General features: G+C 33.1%; 1 protein-coding gene across 2 annotated transcripts in view; it reads right to left on the reverse strand.

Moving 5' to 3' along the window:
* Window positions 1–3,850: 3,850 nt before the first annotated feature.
* The window catches only part of LOC145247938 (FERRY endosomal RAB5 effector complex subunit 3-like), an 807,792-nt gene continuing 789,428 nt past the window's right edge, over window positions 3,851–22,214 (reverse strand). The window contains exons 10-14 of one of the 2 annotated variants that reach the window (XM_080109577.1): window positions 21,713–21,834; window positions 18,662–18,846; window positions 11,768–11,995; window positions 10,365–10,490; window positions 3,851–5,191 (exon numbers count right to left, since the gene is read on the reverse strand). In XM_080109577.1, the coding sequence (XP_079965703.1) occupies window positions 5,102–5,191; window positions 10,365–10,490; window positions 11,768–11,995; window positions 18,662–18,846; window positions 21,713–21,834 (751 nt within the window). In that variant the 3' untranslated portion in view covers window positions 3,851–5,101. Of the gene's footprint in view, window positions 5,192–10,364; window positions 10,491–11,767; window positions 11,999–18,661; window positions 18,847–21,712; window positions 21,835–22,214 lie in introns of both variants that reach the window. The other variant, XM_080109576.1, reaches the window with a different exon arrangement.

A 22,214-nucleotide genomic window follows, 5' to 3' on the forward strand; every position in this document is an offset into this window, starting at 1 on the left:
ATTTGGCATAAATCACCAGCAGAACAGATTTTATTGTGCAGCTTACTAAAAAGATGTATTAATCAAAAACTGAAGCGGAAAATCGTCTTTACTTTATATATTCAACCCCAATTCAATCTGATTTTTAAAAACCTTATTTTTAATTTAACTTCTTTTGTCCTAGTTTTTTTGATGAGGATATTTATTTGAGACATATGTACCAATACCATAAGTACCATGTTTGTTGTTTATTTGGATTGGGATTTTGCCAAATGTTTACAGGCTGGTTTGATCTAATGATTATTCTTTTTCATTCTGATTAATTTTCCTTTACCACAAGATGACATGATACATTTGTAAGGATTTTTTTCACTTGTTTGGAGTTTGCATTTTTAGTTATATGTTGAGAGTTGACTTTGGGACATGAGACAGCAAATTTTCTAATCGTCATCAAACTTTGATCAGCCATAATGCAACTTGAGCTACCAAAATAAATTTAGGACCATTGTTTGTTTTGCAAAGATCTATGTGGCCATATTAAAAGTTCTACCTGTACATACCATTGCCAGGTAAAAAAACATTGCCAGGCAGAGGGCTTGGTCACACACTATTTAAGTTACACCAAATATTCTAAGTGATGATTTTCTTGAAAGTTGACCATCTTTTAGAGTTTTGGAAACATAAAATATAGTCATCTTCTTCTATGAAATTCAAACAGGGAAATAAAATCTCATAGCTTGAAGGGAAAAACTCGTAGGTACTTAATATATAATTTTATTTAAACTTTTAATTTAAATAAAACTATATATATCTAAAATTTAAATAAAATTATATCTCTTGCATTTTTAAACATAATTTCCATTTTTAAACACAGCTGATGTTGGTTCTAATGATTAAAAATAGATTCAATAAATCAACTTTAAATAATATTTCTAAATAGAATACATAAAATAATTCTATTATTAATTTCCATTAAAAATTTACAGCTAATTATTAAAACAGATTTATTTTAATGTAATATGCAAATGAGATAACCTTTTGAATTTTAGTTTTTTTCTGGAATAAATAGTGTGTGTGTGTATATATATATATATATATATATATATACACATACTGAAAACAGATTTTTATATGCTTTTATTATGACATGATATATATAAATATCATGCCGTAATAAAAAAAAAAAAACAGTATTGAAATTTATTCATGAAACAGTGTTCTTTTTGTATATATTAACCAAACAGACAGGAATACAACTTTATTATAAAAGGTAATTGTTATGAAGTAGCTTAAAGATATGACTACTGTTCACATATATTTAAGGAGGACTAAATTGTTTTTGTTGTTTTTTTTTTTTTTAACACTATGGATCAATACTTCGCTTAAACCACTGACAAAACAAATTCATTGTGCAGCTTGTAGTAAAAGCTATTAATAAAAAGATTTTTAAAAAATATAAGGAAAAATCGTTTTTACTTTAAACGTCAATATAGTCACATGATGCATTTTTTTTTTTTTTTCAATATGTTGTTGATATTTTCCTTAGATATGTATGGACCAAAGATTAAAAACAACTTTTTTTTGGTACCTAATGCTGTTTAAGTACAGTATCAGGTACATATGAAAATCGAATTCTTCAATATACTTACATATTAGGAAAAACTAAGTATCCTCACCAAAAATTAGGAAAATTTAATAAAAGTTTAATTAAAAATAAAAATCAGTTTTCATATTTTGCTGATCCACCATTAATAAGATTGAAATACCCGTAAATCAGGGGGAGATAAGTCAGTCTGTCATTTAGCAAAATAATGAATGATGGGTTTGGCAAAATACAAAAACTGATTTTTATTTTTTTATTTAACTTTACTAATTTTTCATGATTTTTGGTGAGGATACATAGCTTTTGCTTAATAGATAATTCTATGAAAGAATTTTTACTTGTATGTGATTTTCATCTGTACACTTCCCCCCCCCCCCCAAATTAGTCTTTTGTGGTTAAATGGCCCCCAAAATTGGTACAAACCTATTCTCTCAGCAGCCTGTAGTGTCTAGTTAAAATAAAAAGAAATGAAAATGGCTGCTGCTTCTCTTTATATACTGTCAATCTTGTCAGCTCATATGCACATGAGAAGCTTCTGGTTTACATATAAAAAGCCCGAGTTTTCAGAGACTCTGCTGATTTGGGATTTGATTGTTGGAGTAGCAAGTTTTAAAAAGCTGTGTATCAAAAATTGTTAGTGGGAAGTGCAGCATAGGTTAATAATCCATAAAAGAAAGTGTAGAATAGTTAACACTTGATTATTTAACCACATCTTCAATTTAAATTTTAATTGTTTTTCTATTTTTAATTAACATTTATTGTTAATTAAAATGTTTAATTTAATAGTTATCATTATTTAATTGATAGTTTTAAACAATTTTTTTTTTTTTTTTTTTTTTTTTACTACTCATAATTTCTGGAGAATTCAAATTAGAATTTTAAAATATCTGATTTTATTTGTGTTTCTGGTAGCAGAATTGGAAAAGGAGAATCGGTAAAATTTGCTTATTTTCTGATGCCCCAAAACGATTCTTTTTATTGCTTTCATTTGTTTAAAACTTAATTTTTTATGGCTCGTTTTAACAATAGAATTATGACTATTAATTTTAAACTAGAAATAGCTTTCAAATTAAATTAAATATGGATTTAATATCATAACACATGATGCAAATATTATTCAGATTTTTTTTTTTTATGATCATACCCATTTCTTTATTTCATTTTAGTTCCTGTTTTTCTGAAGATTCAGTGTGGGGAAATATTAAAAATCAACAGAATACTAATTATATGATTGTTACTGTGCTATGAAACAAATGCTGTCAAAGGTGAATGTTTTGACATGTTGAATCACAAAAATGTCATGAATTGATCAAGTAATTTTATTTTTTAAATTAGCAGGGGTACCTGGTATTGCCTGGTTGTGTCGAGGTGGTGTAGTAAGGAACCCTGAAAAAAAGTGGTAGTAGAGGGGGGATCAAAACAACAGTAGGCAATTTGGGTGGAGAGGTGGGTTTTTTTATTTTTAAAAGATGGTATTAGGCAGGCTCGAACCTGTAACGCAAAGGAGAAAAAAAAAGTTTAAAAAAAAAAAATGTAACGTCTTAGCCGATGTCAAAACTGGAAGTCACAAACGTCGAAATTAAAGCTAGACGATGACTTGCAAAAAAATACCGATGAAAAAAAAAAAGCGCCCCCCCTTCCTTGTAAAAAAAAAAAAAAAAAACTGCTCAGTTGAGGGAATTAATGTTTTGGGTCAATTTTTTAATATCTGTCGTCCAAAAGATCGAGGTTTAAAATGATACTGATTTTGTCATGTTCCGACGCGTCTGTCAGAATTTTTTTGCTCGACATACAAATACACACACATTTTGCCATTTTTATATATATATATATATATATATATATGAGAGAGAGAGATAAGACAATCGAATTTTATGAGGAAGCAAGTATGAAGTGTCTTACTTCACCATCTAGCATAAACAAAGGGAGATAATTCAAACTTCCAGGATTTTTTTCTATGATTTACCATTAGTCACTTAAAATTATAAAACTGATTTTCTCTATAAAATAAATACTTGATCAATTTACATGATTTTTGGAATATGATCTCTTCATTCCATGAAGAGTACTTAAATAATAATGATTTTTTTGTACTTTTTTTTTTTTTTTTTTAATATAGAGTGAATTTTGGATATCTGCTTTATTTTACTGTTTTTTTTTCAATGTTTTTATTTTATTTTACTTATACATTGTGGTAAAAATTATTTCATGCAAGATAAAATATATAGAACATTTCAGTGCAATGAAAATATGACACGAACAATAAAGTCTTTCTTCCAATTTATTTGAATCAAGACAATAATTCAAATTTTTTAAATTTCTTTTTCAGTAATGATTCTCTTCTAAGCAAAAAAAAAGGGGGGGGAGGTACTTATGCAGAATAAGGACCGTATTATCTTTGGAATTTTCTGTGCAGTTCACGTAAAACGCCAAAAGGGGCAAAAACGCTGAGCTAATAAAATCACAGCAGCAACAATGCCATTTAAGCAAACATTTAATTGCTAACATTGGTTTATCATAAAAAGAAAACTAAATATTTCCTTTGTGTTGACCGCAAAAAAGAAAATATCATTAAAAAAAAAAATTGTTTGCTATCATGTCTTTATTCCCAAAAAAAAATATATATATATATTTATTCATTAAACTTACCTTACTGTTTTTTTAATTTTCTTAGTTTCATAAAATTTATCCAATAATTATTCATTGTATTTTCTTTGTAACATCCAAAAAATATTGATTTCATTTTTAAATTAATTTTTCATTATCTTCATAATAACAGAAATGTTTTTTTTTTAGAAAATATTGGCAAGCGTTTACGCAAAAAAAAAAAAAATAATAAAACTTATATTTGGCATCTTTCAGTCCTTATTCTGCATCAGTATAAAAAAAAAAAATTAGTGCCTATACAGATAGTCGCAAGTGAAAATCGATGTCCCAAATAAATTAACATGAAAACTCTTTGATATACTAGCATATCAGGCAAAAAACATTAGGAAAATTATCAAGTAGAATTTCAATTAAAACTAAAAATCAGTTTTATCGTATTTTGTCAATCTACCACTGATAAGAGCAGAAAGCTTGTAAATCAAGGGGAGATAAGTCAGTTAGTCATTTAATAAAGTAACAATAAATGTCGGATCGGCCAAATATGAAAACTGATTTTTTCTTTAATTAAAATTCTACTCAATAAGTATTTCTAATTTTTGGTGATGATATTTATTTTTGCATGATATGTAAGTAAATATCAAAGAGTTCTTACTTGGAATGCAATTTTCACTTGTACTTCATTCTACATAATCACCAAAAGTTTAATAGAATTTAAGAAGCATTCCATATTACAAAGTGTCTTGTGATTGGTCTTCAATCTCAACTTCTTTGTCGACAGTTGGGGAGGGGGGGGTACAAGACAATTGATTGTCAGTTTCAAAAGTTTTTGCTTGTGAGAGAGAATCAATTTGTTTGAGTGTCCAGTTTAGTCCTTTTGTTATAACTGCAAGTTTTCATGGTGGGCCGGAAGTGCTATGACGATTTGACAACAAGCGGGTTTGACAGTCGGAAAATACTCGGAAGCATATTGCTGATGTTGGCAAACATTTCCTCGGACATTCCCTGTACAAAAAAAAAAAAAAAAGTGGAAACAAAAAGAAACCATTAGAAAGATATTGCTATTAATAACATGCAAAGGAGGTTTGCCTTATGCAAAGAGATCCAGAGCTTTAAAAATTTCCTTTACAAGGAATGAGATTTTAAATCCATTTATTTATTTTAGGGTTGTATTCTTTCTTGTATAGGGTTTTTTTTTTTTGAGATAAGTGACTTCTATATTAATCCTACTTTTTATCTTTAGATTCAAATATTAATAACTACATTTTATTTCAGTATTTAATTTATGTATTTCTGTTTTATTAAATGCTAGCGTTTTTCTCGTCCATAAATGTTTGTTGATTACAAAAATAGTAATTATATTCATTTTTAGTTCGTGAGAGGGGAATCTATCACCATACTTTCCCTTAAACACGTCCGTTGGACTTTAAGTATAATACTTAATAATTTATTTATTTTTTTTTTTAATGGAGAGTAGAAAACGCATTGTGGATGCATTATCGGCAGCTCCCGTTACTCTCGCTTCTCCTTATTTGCCCCTCAGTCCTCATTTTTTAATGAGTGATTTTTCTGACAAACGGAGAAGAAAAAGCTGTTTTCTAGGTTGGCAGTATTTTGCGCGAACAGTTGGCAGAGATGGTGGAAATTTTCTGTTTCTATGTCTATCCTTGTAGCCATGTCACTAGTAAGGGTGCTGGAGGTAAACGTTTTATCTGGGCTGACGTTATCCGCCTGATAGTCAGAGACCCGAACCTTGGATTAACCACTAAGGAGGTTGTCCTATCAGCAGGTGCAAAGTACTGGGGCTGCTGTATTGCCATTTGGTGAATGGATTCTGGACCATGCAGTAGCTTCTGGTGGGGCCTCTCGATGCCATATTAGTGGGTAATTGTTACGGCTTTACCTTATCATGTTCTATAAAAAAAAAAAAGTTTCTTTTTCTCTCTTAGTTTCCCTGAAGACCTAGTCCACAAATTCCAAAATTCCATCTTGAAAAGTTTCAAGAAAAAATACATGATTATACCCGGTTCTCCAACTTCCAACGTAGACCCCCCCCACTACCATGTCTCCTTCTCCAACATCACGGGTCTACGTTCTAACCTTCCAGAGGTTGAAACCCAATTACAGGAGACTAAACCAGACCTTTTATTTTTAAGTGAAACTGTCATTGGACAAGCTATTTCCCTAGAAGAGTTCGCAATTAAAGGATACTCTAACTTAACTTCTAAATCTGACCCCCCAAGATCGACATGGAATATGTACCTATATTAAAGATGGCTTTCCATGTGGTAGGGACATCTCCAGAGAAGATCCTAACTTACCCTATATGTGCTTCTGGGTTGCATTAGCTCACACTACTGCATTTATATTTACTCTCTATCGCCCCCACAACAGCGGAGTTACTATCTTTAAAAGCATATGAGAAAATTGACCAAGTCCTATCTGCTTATCCTTCAACTAACATTCACGTATGTGGAGACTTCAATGTTCACAATGTGGAATGGTTCACCCACTCAAACAAGACCGATGATGAGGGGAGGTTCTGTCATGATTTCTTATGCTTATGACCTCACTCAGATTGTTCATGAACCCACCCGTGTGCCCGACAATGACGGCCAGCATGCGAGTCTGCTAGACCTTTTTCTCACAACTTGCCCTGAACTATGTTCAGTTTCTGTTCTGTCTCCTCTTGGATCTTCCAACCACTCTGTTGTATCAATTAAGATAAAAATGAAATGTGATAAGTCCCCAGACGTACCTCTCCATCGTACAGTATATCGATACACTAAGACTGACTGGGATAGCTTCCGTACATTTATAGCGGATCTACCTCTGCGTTCTATGTTTAAAAAGGATTTGTCCTCTATAGTATCAGACCTGACGGAATGGTTACTTGTAGGTACAGACCATTTCATACCCTCGAAAAAGTTCCAGCAAAAACCTAACAGCCAGCCATGGTTCTCTCCAGAAGGCGCTGCTGCCATTGCGCACAGAAATCACTTTTTCCACTGCTTCCAACGTAATAGATGTATGGAAACTAAAGCTGCTTCCAGGAATGCCATCAACCATTGTAAGAAAGTAATAAAGAACGCAAGAGAGTTGTATGCTCAGTCCGTAAAGTCCAAAGTAGCTGAGCAGCAGCTTGGTTCCCACCAGTTTTGGAAAATAGCAAACAGAATCCTGAACAGAAGTGTGTGCTCTATCCCAACTGTTATCAATGGACCTGAGGTAATCTCGTCAGCATCAGAAAAGCCAAACTCTTTGCCAAGAACTTTTCAGCTAATTCTACCCTTTGCGACCAAGGCCGCCAACTCACAATATTTCCTCCTGTATCAGAAAACACGTTATGTGATATACGTATATCTGTACGTGATGTTGCCAAGCTAATCAAAAACCTTGATTCCAGTAAAGATGGTATCCCAATTATAGTACTCAAAAAACTTCAACCAAAACTAGCACCCATACTTACAAAACTGTTTAAACGTTGTTTTAAGGAGAATAGCTTCCCATCACCATGGAAAATCTCATCAGTATGCCCTGTATTTAAGAATTCAGGTGATCGCTCCTCCCCCTCTCAGTACAGGCCAATAAGTCTCCTGTGCGTCATGAGTAAGTTGCTGGAATCTGTGTTAGAGAAGTAATCAACCATCTCGGCAAAAATAACCTTCTTAGTGACACACAATATGGTTTCTGTTCTGCTAGATCATATCTCATATGATTAGCAAATCTCGATGGAGGCAACCTTTCTAGGGCAATTGCTCTTGACATATCTAAGGCCTTTGATAGGGTATGGCATAAAGGTTTACTTCACAAGATCTCTAGCTATGGTGTAGCTGGAAATGTCTTCTCAATTATAAAACCATTTCTCTCTGATAGGTTCATAAGAGTAGTAGTTGATGAGCAAAAATCAGAAGCTCACAGTATTAATGCTGGAGTCCCTCAGGGGTCAATCCTGGGCCCAACTCTATTTCTGATCTACATTAATGATCTTCCAAATCACATCCTTACATCATTTGTAGACATTTATGCTGATGACACTACCATTTATGGTAGCACATCTAAGACAGTAAACAACCAAGTTCTCTCCGATTCTCTCTCCTCTGATCTTCAACACGTGGTACAATGGGGAAAGGAGTCATTGGTTACTTTTAATGCACCTAAAACCAAGCTTCTCTCTTTACATCATCAACATTCTGATCCACATCTGGCATCAATTGAAATGAATGGCTCTCGTCTTCAGGAGGCCTCAAGTTTTGACAAGATTTTGGGCTTGACAATTACTCCTTATCTTAAATGGAACACGTACACCGAATCTGTTGCCAAGGCCACTGGAAAAATGGTGAGATCTTTCTATCGATCCAGTAGATATCTCACTGCTGATGCAATTCTCTATCTATATAAGAGCCAGGTACGTCCAAGGATGGAATACTGTTACCACATCTGGGCAGGAGCTGCTAGAAAAGACCTGCTTTGATAGAGTTCAAAATAGACTTCGTAGCCTCATAGGAGATGTCTTTTTCTCTTCCCTGCAACCTCTATCTCACAGAAAAGATGTTGCGAGTTTGTCTCTGATGTATCGTTATTTTCATGGAAAGTGTTCGACTGAGCTTCAGTCTATGGTCCCCCCTCGCCAAACTTTCACAAACACTCGTCTAGCTGAAAACACTATCAATAATTCCCCCCACTCTTTATCTGTTCCTAAACATAGATTCCATGAACAAAGCTTCTTTCTTAGAACTGCACGCCTGTGGAATTGTCTTCTGTTTTCCTACTTTCCAGCTGACTACAATATGGTTGTCTTCAAGTCTAATATATATATATATTCCTGGTGATAGGGTTTACCATAAAACTGCAGTAGATTGCAATCATAAGTTCCTTTTTTTTTTATAAATGCAAGTAAAAGTAATAAAAATATGTTTGGGTGGAGGATAATTTTTGTTGTGTGTGTGTGTGTGTGTCCCCATTTCAGTCGTTTCGGTTGAGATGCTGCACATGTAGTAAAAAACATAATAACGTTTCCGTTTGCCTGTTTCCCACCTAGCTACAACTTGGATGTCTTCAAGTCCAACATAAACAAATTCCTGATGAACCGCCCCTTAAGTGAGATACTTTATCAAATCTCCAATACTAACAATTATTACGATACTATCCCATTGATTACTGTACACGCAATAACCATTATCCCCAAGTGGCTTCTTGGCCTTGATAAGTGGTGACCATCATTTAAAAAAAAAAAAAATGTCTCATAATAAAATACAACCCAATTTTCACAATTAACAATCTTAATGAGCAACTTACACTTATTAACCTTTATCTTTAAATGGCCTTTAGACTTTGATAAGTAATGATTTGATAATTGACTCCTTTGTATATAAAAAAAAAAAGCATATATATATATATATGAGATAGATAGATAACTTTTTAGAAAACATCTATATGCTGGGGTCATGAGTTCAATCCTAACTCATGCTAATGATGGCTGAAAGCTAGAAACATGCATGTCCATGAGTATACATTTTATGCACAGAATAAAATTTAATAATAAAAATAAATAAATAAGTCCCCTAAAAAAAAAATAAGGGACGACTCATTCACTTTTATATATAACAAAAAGAGCTTTTTAGCTCTTTAAAAACCGCTAAGGTAGCAGGGGAGGGGGATACCAGTGTTTTATATATATATATATACTTATCAAAGCCCAATAACCACTCGAGGATAAGGATTAGTAAGTGTTAGGTAGTCACTGAGGCAACAACGTATTGATCGTTAGTGGTGGAAATTGGGTAGAATTTGATTATTTAAGGGAGCTGCTCAACAAGAATTTGTTTACATTGAACTTGAAGACAACCTTAACGTAGTCAGCTGGAAAGCAGGCCAGCAGGCAGTTCTAGGAAAGAAGCTTTGTTCAGGGCTACTCAACAAGAATTTGTTTACATTGGACCTGTAGACGACCATATTGTAGTCAACTAGAAAGCAGGCCAGTGGTACAGAGTTCCACGTACAAGCAGTTCTAGAAAAGAAACTTTGTTCATGGAATTTGCATTTAAATTTAGACATGGGTGAGGAGAAATTGTTAATAGTGGTTGTAGCTAGACTAGTACTTTTTTGTGAACATTTAGCGCGGGGGGGGGGGGGCTATGAGCAAAAAATGGTTTGATTATGAAGCAGTTGTTCTTACCGGTGGTACTAGAAATTGGATTGTGCGTGATTCTTGTCCGCCCCACGTTGCTATTTCCATCATGAATCCTTTGACGCATTTGAAGATCAATTCAACTCGCTTTAAACACCACGCCACAGTCATCTCCTGAAAAATGGCCCAAGAAGAAAAAAAAAAAAGCAAAAGAAAAGATTATTACTAAGAATGTCATTGAGTGCCATTATCATTAACCTGCCAACCCATCGAACCTGTTTATTATATTGCTTGATCAATACTTTCATTGACACCGTTTATAAATAACGAACAATAAGGACTACTGTTCTCATCTTCAGTGTTATTTTAACAATGTTTCAGCCGATGTAACCTCCGACCTTCTTTAGCTGTATCTTGTTAAACACAATCTTTCTATCAAACTCAGGAATTTGCACAGAATTTCGAACAGAACTCCTTATTTAATTCACGAGAGTAGCATGCTCTCATTCCGTCAGCCATAACTGGGTGGAAGTCCTAAGCAATTTGCGATTGTATTTTTGAATGTCATCCACACTAAGGATTGAACCATCAACTTTCAGAAGAGTGTTACTTAGAACTGAATTTTACAAAATACTTTATCCGTTATGCCACGGGTCCTTCCTGAGTTCGACAAGATACACTTGAAGAATGGTCAAAGATTACATTGTCTGAGGCGTTATGGAAATAACACTTAAGATAAGAATAGTTGTCTGAAGAATCCAAATAATACGAATTATCAATCCTCATCTAAAAAATTCATAAACATAACAAAATAAGGATTTTAAGATTTTTTTTTTTTTTTTGATCGTCCAATTTTGGCATTCTTTCTACTCTCCTCCTACTCCCATGGTGGACTCATATTAATTACACTTTAGATAATAATTATACTAAAACTAACTTCATCAACGTTTATTTCCCTAAGGTTTTTTTTCCTATATACTTTGATTACAGAAAATACCTACTAAAATAGTTCTTAATTTGGGGATTGAATTATGTCTGAAAAAAAAAAAAATCATGCTAATTGTTCTAATTAATTGTAAATTTCAATTATCTCACCAAATGTCTATCATGCTCTTCATTTTTTTATTTTTAATGAAAGGCATTAAGCTGCTTAATGCAAGGAGCTAAAAACAAAAAAAAATAACACACTCCATGATCAAAACTAGCCAACGATAAATGTTATAATGGATAGATATAAATACAGATACATACCCAGAAAATAGCAATTCTAAGACTTGGGTAAGAATCTGAATATATGCCAATATTTGTTCAAAATAATATTATCAAACAAACTAAAATAAATAACCGATACCACAACAATTCAAATGAGACTTGTACAGGAAATAAATTCTGATCATAAAACATGTATATGAAAAGGAAAATGGGTTGAGAAGCTTATATCACTTTCTTACCTCGGTCATCTCGTGGGACAAGAGCAGAGGAATGGTTAGCGTGAGGATGTCGTATCGGAAGCAGACTTTGAGTAGATTGCGCAGGGCCAAAATGACCGGATGACGTGAAGTGATTTCCGATGAGCGAATGCTGTCGTCTGCCACCAAATGAAACACGACTTGCACTTCGCACAAGTTGGAATGTTTTGTGATGTAGACATCACCCGTTTGGAGACGACCGTTTTTCTCCTGCTAGTGAGAGAACAAAAAATTTTTAAAAAACACAAGATTTCATTGAGGTTATTGTTCTGTAACAAGAATCAGTATTTCTTGGAGGGGGGGGGGATAATTTGCATTATGAGGTAATATAAGGAAATTAGTTTAGGAACGCAAATCTCTACTTTAAAATATAAAAAGTATTTTGTATGTGAGAGAGAGAGAGTTTGTTCTCTATGGATTCCAAAACGGTTGGGCCAATCTTTTTTTTTTTTTTAATTTCACACAAATGTACTTGATGTGTCTGGAAGTGCTCTTAAATATGTTTTATATTGGAATGCCTCTGATAAGTATCAAAATTCGATAATCGAAAAAATTTGATTAAAGAAATAAGTTTGATCTTGGCTAAAGTTAACACTTAAAACAGTCTAGCATTATAATTGAATTTGAGAAGTTTTATCACTGCACAAGCAGAAAGCCCCAACATACAAAATCATCAGTAAGTTCTTTGATAAGATAGAGGTGTGTTCGAAATGAATGTTTCTAATCGAACCATGATACTTTACTTTTGTATTTTAAACTTAAATTCGAACCATCATATGAAAATAATTTTATAAAATTAACAGTAGGTTCTCTACAGTGCAATGTAGACTACAATGTACTGTGGACTAAATGACTGCAGGGAGGCATGTGAAGCTTTCTCCCGATACACTGCGATTAGTCCTTGCCTACAGCAATCAATCGATTTGATTGAAAAATGAGTTGCTTCACTGATTTCGATGACGATAAGAGAGGGTGGATCCTCATTCAATTCTGGACAACATCGGGTCTCCCTGTTAGTAAACAATAATATTAGGTCAGTAGAAAAGTTTTTGCAGATTTAAAATTTAAAATTTCATCTTGGAAACTAAAAACTGCATTTTTAAACATCTCCATTCATAACAATAACGACTTTTGCTTTTTATAACTTGATATTCCATCTATTAACAAGTTTATAAATGCCTCCCTGGCATGAAGCCACTTGACGCAAGGAGCTAAAAGATACTACTTCAAAGCTAGAAACTAGCCAATAATAAGCGAGAGTATAACCGAGATCCATTTAGAGAGAACATCTAGGTCATTGTCACATACTAGTAAATGTAATTTAACTACAAGAAAACAGAGAAATAAGGAAACACTGTTTCCGATCATTGGATCATGGATTCTGCCAAAAATGCATAACATGTCTGATAGTTGCATTGCACATGAAGGCTTAGATCAATATGAAACATACGAACATGCCATAGTTTTCCATGAGACCAATTTCATCAATCCTGCTGATGACAGTCTACGCACAGTGTACATATACGGCATAATCACGTTGACACACTATCAGATCACCGATGTTAAGCAACGTTGAGCCTGGTCATTACTAAAATGGGTGACCAATTTGGGAAGTCCAAGTGCTGTATGTAGGAGACGTCGACACCTCCCTGCAAGAGTTGCAAAAACCCAACGTCATCATCTCCCCTAACGGGGATATACACGCGACTTGGGATTGGATTGCTTGTGAATTTCATATTCCCATGAAACTTCCTTCCTTTGGAGGAAGCCAGTTAAACCCAATTAAGGTTAGTGTCGTTTCATACACACACAAGCAATTTGAAGGTAAGATAAAAATAAGCTTAAATATTTATTAACCTTGATATCTCTTTATCTATCTATCAGTTCTATATTATTTACATACATATAAAATATATATAAACAATTAACATTGAAATTTGTTTTTCTCTTTTAGTTAATCATAAATACTAAAAAACAAAACAAAAAAAACGTAAATTTCAATGTTAATTGTTTATATTATTTACATACATATAAAATATATATAAAATACATATAAAATATATATAAAATACATATAAAATATATATAAAATATATATAAAATACATATAAAATATATATAAAATATATATAAAATACATATAAAATATATATAAACAATTAACATTGAAATTTACGTTTTTTTTTTGTTTTATTTTTTAGTATTTATGATTAACTAAAAGAGAAAAACAAATTTCTTGTTTTAAAACAAGACACAACCGAAAATTGTTAGAGACCAGAAGTGAGCCATTCCACCTTCATCTCATAGAATTTCTGGTGATGTTTTGCAATTTGTCATCATGCTGAGGGAGATAACTCTCTTTTACTGAGAGATTGGTTTATTTTTTCATCTCATACTTTATGACGCTCGATCCAGCGATATTTTTATTAAATTAAAATATTTTTTTAAAAAAATTAAAAAAAAAAAAAAAGCTGTAACGATTTTTTTTTTTAATGTAACAAAGCTGATAACCTTAATAATACAAAATCTAGTCTTTATGCGACTGTTAAGAGAATCCTTTCTGTTTTCATATCATAATTTACGGCGCTAAAACCAATGATATTTTCATCGGATGAAAACATTTAAAAAAAGAAGCTGTGGCAACTTTTTTTCTATATTTTTTACGACTACTTATTTTTCATTAAAAAGCAAATGTTATGGTAAGGTTTTTAACAGATTTTTAAATCAAAACATTAAAAATAGAAAGCTTCGACGAATTTTGTATAATGAAACAAAGTTGATACCATTAATAATACAAAATGTAGTCTTTACGTGACAATTAAAAGAAAACCAACGAACCCACGATATTTTCATTAAATGAAATCATTTAAAAAAGAAATTCGGCAACTTGTTTTTTCTTAATAGTCGCGTAAAAGACTACATTTTGTATCATTAATTTTATCAACTTTGTTACATTAAAAAAAATTCATTGCAGCTTCTTTTTTTAATTTTTTAAGAAATATCGCGTCCTAAATTATGAGATGAAAAAATGAACGAATCTCTTATTAAATTAGTGTTGTCTCCCTCTGCACAGTGACAAATTGTAAAACAACGCCAGTACTCGTGTATTCTTATCAGTTTACGTTTTTTGTTTATTAGTTGATTTGCTTTCTTTTTTGTTAACTGTTTCAGCCATTTCTGGGACTAACGGTTCTTGTGGAAATCATGGGTCAAGTATAGTATTCATGTATTCATTTTTGTAATTAATTTTTTTTTTTTTTTTTTTTTCAGTTGATTAATCAATTTGGTTCATTTTTGTAAACTGCCTCGGCAATTTCCGAGACTACACTTTCTTGGAGACGAGGGTTTTTTTCTACTTGAAATTGTTTCATTGTTTGTTGGATATTTAGTGTCCCAAATTATCTTTTGCAAAAAAATGCTTATTTTTGCTTAGTCGATGTTAGTTATCTCCCCTGCATAATTGTCTCGACCTATATGAGCGTCAATTAGTTTTATTTTTAATTAAGAAAATTAAATTTTATATGTAAGAGATCGGGTACCGTTATGTTGAAAATAATCTCAAAAAACAAGTGAGAAAAAATCAACAATAATTCAATAATGCAAAATTTTTGTTGTAATTTCTTTATAAAAATAAAACTATTAGACAAATTTACATGATTTTTGGAATATATTTTCGTTTCGTCATACAGCTTCTATTTATTTATTTATTTTTAATGGAAAAATTCTGGATAAGAACCGCCAAGTTTTGTGGCCAAGTTGTCAATCTTTTGGGATCTACTATCTTTTTTCCTCCATAAAGTTTCACATGGCAAGCGACGTAACTCTGGATATCCGTGCATGGCAAGGGGAATAACTCTCGTTGCTAACAAATAATTGTTTCCTTCTGTGATAAAAGGGAAACAATTATTTGTGAACAACAAGAGTTACACACCCCTGTTTTAAAATAAGCTTAGTTTTTTTTTTTTTTTTTTTTTTTTTTTTTTTTAAAAAGGTCAAAAATATTTTTATAGTTAAAAATCGATTTGGACTTTTTCCATATCAAATTAATACTAATGTCTGTAAATTGAGTGTGTGTATTCGCAAGCAATCTACGAATACAAATGCACAACAGTAAACGTAGTCACTAGTTTTGTCTTCTCTGCGCCAGATCTCTCTCTATATATATATATATATATATATATATATATAGTAAAAATGGTAACTAGTAAAAACTTGAAAGTGCTCAATACTATTTTCTGTAAAGTCTGACGAGGTTATTGGATCGTTAATACGATTCTGTAACCGAGACATGTGTAACTAAACAGATAAAAAAAATAAAACGTGTGTATATATATATATACACACACACACACACAAACTCACTTCATTAATTTTGTGACGGTAAACGGTGGCCCTACAGTATGTTCCTTGCTAATGGAGTCAAATGTTACTTCGTGGCAGGGTTTGAATCCTTTGATCATCTCCTGCACTGATGATTACGTAAGCATGAAACATAAGTGTCTGTAAGTATTATTGGTTTCCATACTGTATTAAATTCTATACTAGGTATATGATTATTGTCTACTATAGAATTGAACACAATATGGAAACCAATAATCTATCTACTTTTATATGCTATATAAAATATATATGTTATATAAAAGGAACTTTGTCTGTGAGTGCATGTGTGTAAGTTCATTTCCTATGTACTCATAAACGACTGGGCCGATTTTTATGAAATTTTACACAAAAGTACTTATGTATATAGCAGTGCTTAAAGATATATTTTGTATCGGAATGTCTTTGATAAGTATCGATAATCGATACTCAAAAAAATCTGATGAAAGAAGGAACGGGCCATTTTAACCAAAGTTAACACTTTATACAGCCTAACATCACAAGTGCATTTGACAAGTTTTATCATCGCACAAGTAAAAAAACTTATACACAAATCTACAGTAGCTTCTTTGATATGACAAGGGCACGTTCGAAATGATTGTTTCTGTTTAAAGCACACTTGATACTTGACTTTTGCATTGTAAACTTTAATTCAAGCTATTATCACTGCACAAGCAAAAACGCTAAGCATATAAAATCATTTTAAATTTTAATTCAAGCCATTATATATAAAAATGACTCTCTACGGTGCAATGTAGACTACAATGTATTGTGGACTAAGTCACTGCAGGAAAGCATGTGAAGCTTCCTCCCTGTGCACCACGATGGGTCCCCAACTAGAGCAGGCAATCAATTGATTTGATTGAAAAATGGACGATTTCACTGATTTCAATAACAATAAAAATATGGGAGTGTGAAACATTTGTGGACCATCATTCAATCCCGGGCAACGTTGGGTCACCTTGCTTGTTATAATTAATGGAAGAAATATATAAATATATATGGCAATCTATAATAAATAAGTAATGATGTATAGTAAAATTGTATTTAAAAAAAAAATAGGTTTCAGACTCTTCAAACCATACCAGAATTGTTTGCACGAACCCATGGTGTAGTGGATAAGGTACTTGGTAAAATTCAGTTGTAAGTTACACTCTTCTGGAGGTTGAAGTTTTAATCCTCAATATACCAAAAATACAATTGTAACTTAAGACAGTCAGAGCATGTGTGCATTGAATAAAAGGTTCCATTCGAAATTCTGTGTAGATTCCTGAGTTTTCCATGATACACCTCAAGAAGGTCGTAGGTTACATCGACCGAAACATTGTGTGAACAAAACTCAAGATGAGAACAATAGTCCAAAAAATATGCATTATCAATCCTCATCTCAAAAATTCAGAAACAAAAATTGTCAATTTATTTAGTTTTGATTAAATTTTAAGCATACTGCATACAACTATTCTCAAATGATTCTATGCTTTCATGAATGAAGCATTATATATATATATATATATATACACACACACACACATGAAAAGGACAAAAAGGAAAAACAATTAAACACAAGAGAATTGCAACAAGACATGTTCTGTACAGCAGAACAAACGACTGCCTAAAAGAAGTCTTCACCCTTTCATATCTTCAGATTGTCTTAAAGGGGCTTCTGTTTTTTTTTTTAATGCAAGGACCAGATGAAAAAACACTTACCTAGCTAGATTGAGCAGTTGCATAATAGTTTTTACAAAGGAGTCACCACTTATCAAGGCCCAGAAGCCACTCAAAGATAAGGGTTAATAAGTGTACAGTGGTCAATGGGACAATGTCGTAATAATTGTTAGTCGTGGAAATTTGGTAAATTCGATTACTTAAGGGAAACAGCTCATCAAGAACTTGTTTACATTGGACTTGAAGACGACCAGCTGGAAAGCAGGCAAAATGAAGAGAGTTCCACAGGTGTGCAGTTCTAAGAAAGAAACTTTGTTCATGGAATCTATGATTCGGTTTAAGCACAGATAAAGAGTGGGGGAAATTATTGATAGTGTTTTCAGCTAGACGAGTGTTTCTCATGAATGTTTGGCGAGGGGGGGCCATAGATTGGAGCTCAGACGAGCACTTGTCACGAAAATAGCGAGTGACACACTTAAAATAGACATGAAAAATGAGTAGTCTCAGCAACGGCAACAAGTGCAGGCTCTTCCACACAGAAGTAAGAGTATGAGCCGCCTGACATCCAGGTGTTAAAGTTCTGTTGGTGGATGGCTATTATACAGTGCCAAACAATGGAGTGTGTCAATATCTTCACTGGACAATTTCCTGCTATAATATACATACCAGAAAGAACAGTTGGAAATAAGTGATGCAACATCCACTATGACTATGCAATTCTTACAACTAATGTATGTATGAAACATCGAAGGGCGAAAGAAAAAAACAAAACATTTACAATTAAGCAAAAATAAAAATAAAAACTGTACAAAAGAATAAAAAGCTGTCTCTCACCTGCGTGTCGCTGTTGCTGCTGCCGGAACTTTTCACACTGATAGAATCGGTGCCATCATGCTCGGATAAATTCCGCATCCATCTCCACTCGTTGGCCACTCCCATTTGGGCTTCGATTTGCGTAAATTGTTGCTCCAAATCAGAAAAATGAAAATCCGTTGCCTGTTCGCAGACTCGATCAAAGTCTGTCAAGTAAGATGGAAGAGAATAGATTAGAAAGATTTATTATGAATACACATTACTTAATCTGTTGCCTAGAATATATATTCAATAATTTTTACAGAAATTAAATTGCTGGAAAATTATTTGAATTCTTAGAAGACGAATTATTATTTGGGAATATCTGGCATTGTATGCATTGCGCTGGGTTGTAGAATCAGGTTAGTATCTTGATACTTGACTTTTGTACGTTTAACTTTAATTCAAGTGATTATGTAAAAATAATTGCATAAAATCAACAGTTGGTTCTTTGATAAGACAGGGGCGCATTCGAAATAAATGTTTGTGTTTAGAGCACAACTGAACCACAATACTTGACTTTTGCATTTTAAATTTTGATTCAAGCCATTACATATAAAAACATACGGTGGGGAAGCATGTAAAGCTTCCTCCTGGTGCACCATGGTGAGTCCCTGACTAGATCAGGCAATCAGTTTGATTGAAAAATGGGCAATTCCATTTCAGTGACAAAAAAGTATTGGAAGTGTGACACATTTGTTGATCCTAATTCAATCTCGGGCAACATCGAGTCTCCCTGCTATTATATATGTATACTGCCTGGGTGCCCGGCGTTGCCCAGGTGTTTGGAAGTATGTGTTGACCAAAAAAAAAGTGGTAGTAAGTAAGCAGGCTCAAACCCGTACCGCAAAGGAGGAAAAGAACATGAAAACAAACGTGACGTCTTTGCTGTTGCACCCATCGCCAAACTGAAAGTGATGTAGGTTTAAATTAAGGCTAGTCAATCAAAAAGAAGATAATGGCTTTCAAAATTATCAGCGAAAAAAGCGATCCCTTTCTGTAGGAAAGTGCCCAGTTGAGGGTGAAGGAATCAATATATTTAGCCAATTTTTCGATATTTGTCATCTGAAGGATCGAGCTTCAAAATAATACCAATCTCATGAAAATCCATCGCCTCTGTCAAAAGTTTTAGGCAGATATACATACATACATTTAAACAGACAGGGGAGATTTATATTATAGACGAGCGAGGGGTACCCGGCGTTGCCCGGGTGTTTTTCGGTGTGTGTGTGGCCGAGCGGGGGTGGGGGTTTAATAATGAAAACCTAAGAATAAGCGAAGTAAAAAAAACAGAAAAACGAACGTTAAAAAACCCTGCTTAATGGGGGGGGGGGTACTCGGTGTTACTCAAGTGTTTGGAAGTGTGCGTGGTTGTTGATGAAAACCTAAGAATAAGCGAAGTAAAAAAAGAAAACATAAAAACAAACGTTAAAACTTAAGTGTGGGGGGGGGTAATCAAAACATCGAAAAAAAAAACACAAAAAAAAACTAGCGTAAGGCAAACGAGCGATGTTAAATGTAAAAATCGAAAAAACAAAAACAAAAAAGAAAACAGAAAAACGAACGTTAAAACTAAAAACCCCCAAAAAAATACATGTGGAAAATGGCTTAAATAAGCCTGTTTCGATATTAAAATTTTAAAAATCGGTAGGTACCCAGGTGTTTTTGGGTGTATGTGGTCAGTCGGGGGTGTTAATGAAAACCTAAGAATAAGCGAAGTAAAAAAAAAAAAAAAAAAACAGAAAAAAGAACGTTACGTGAAAAATGGCTTAAATAACACTGGTTCAATATTTAAATTTAAAAAATCAAAAAAAAAAAAAAAAAGCCATCTCACACCACGATTCGAACCCAAAACGTTTAGATAATGACCCAATGCTCTAACCAACTAAGCTAACGCAACGTACATGAAATTTAGTCAGTTCTTCAACTATTTAAACTAAATCAGGCCATGACGTCATTTGACGCATGTGTAGAACCGATCTCGTCATGAAGGACGGCTTTTATTGACCCCCCCCCCCCTGTAGAAAATTGTTGATTTCAGGGTGAAAAAATTAACGTTTTTGGCCAATTTTTCAATATTTTTCGGGCGAAGGATGGAGCTTCAATATGATACCGAGTTTGTGAATTTTTGTTCTGTCTGTCGAAATTTATATATATAGATTATAGATATATTTTTAACACTTTCCTCCTGCTAACTCTTTCTCCTATGAGAAAGAGTTAGCAGGGGGGGGAGGGGTGTTCAAAAGTAATATGATTGAGAATATATAGAATGAGAGAGAGAAAGATTTTAAGCTTTTCTGAGCTTTAAACCACGGACAGCACCAGGTAAACTTACTGGTTATCCATAACAGTAACAACATAATCTTTTAAGAATGGCTTGGAGCGACAGTTGATTAAAGTCATTGTATTCACAAATATTTTTTCTTACTAATGAGTTAGCTGTAATGTTCTGACACAGCAGTCTAGAAAGAAAATGGCTGTCGAATTTTTAGAATGCGTCCAACAAGTTTTGTAAATTATGTTTATGACAATGATTTCATGTTGACAGAAAAAACAATAATATTCTAACTTGTCATAGAGCTGTCTAACCACTTTGAAATGATTAAATGGATTGCAAAGTATCAGTTGAAGATGAGAAATCTGTAATTTACCATGTGTATTGAACTGTTATTCGCAGTCAAGTGATTGCTGGAGATGGAAATGTTTAAAAGATGGATTCCATTGTTCAATATATAAAAACCTCTTTTTTGAACAAAGCAAACTTTCCTTACTTTTATAATTTATACATGGAGTAAAGGTTTTTTTTTTTTTTTAGTTTCAGTTTTTACATGAAACTCAAACCCAGCGGCCATTTTCTTTCTAGGCCGTGGTACCTATACATTATCTAAGTCACTAGTTATTAAGGCCAAAAGTCATTCAAGGATAAGCGTCAATGAGATTGATAAATTGTCAGATGATGATAGATACTACAAGAGGATTGAAAACAACGAATGGAATGGAAAAATAATATGATTCCTATTTCTTCAGACTTACCTCGCTTGATTCCTGTGTAGGAGTTGAGTCGATTGTCAACAAGGAGAATTAGTCCACACAAATTGTTTGAATAAAGCGACATGGCAGTTTGCAGGCGTTGGGGCTCGGGAATGATCACGCCGCTGAAGCAGAAATACAAATAAATCAAAATCAATATCTTACAACAAGAAATATTCCCCAGTGTCTTTTAATGGATCATGACGCCACAATGAAGAGTATGTACAGTGTTGACCAGGATCCATCTATATAATAATAAAACTCTGTGGATCGTCCGCCTGCCCTTGGTTGAATCTTGTCCACTAAAAACCATGGCAATAAGAGATATATATATATGTATGAATGTGCATATATATATATATATATATATATATATATAGAGAGAGAGAGAGAGAGAGAGAGAGAGAGATATTTATTTACCAGTGGTGAAAAAACCGGACTAGAGTGCTCAATGTGTAGCCAGAGCAGTATATAAGAAATTTATTACTGAGTCCAGAATGTGTTT

The sequence above is a fragment of the Euprymna scolopes genome, chromosome 26, assembly GCF_053919585.1.
Source record: "Euprymna scolopes isolate OS-2025 chromosome 26, ASM5391958v1, whole genome shotgun sequence".
NCBI lineage: Eukaryota > Metazoa > Mollusca > Cephalopoda > Sepiida > Sepiolidae > Euprymna > Euprymna scolopes.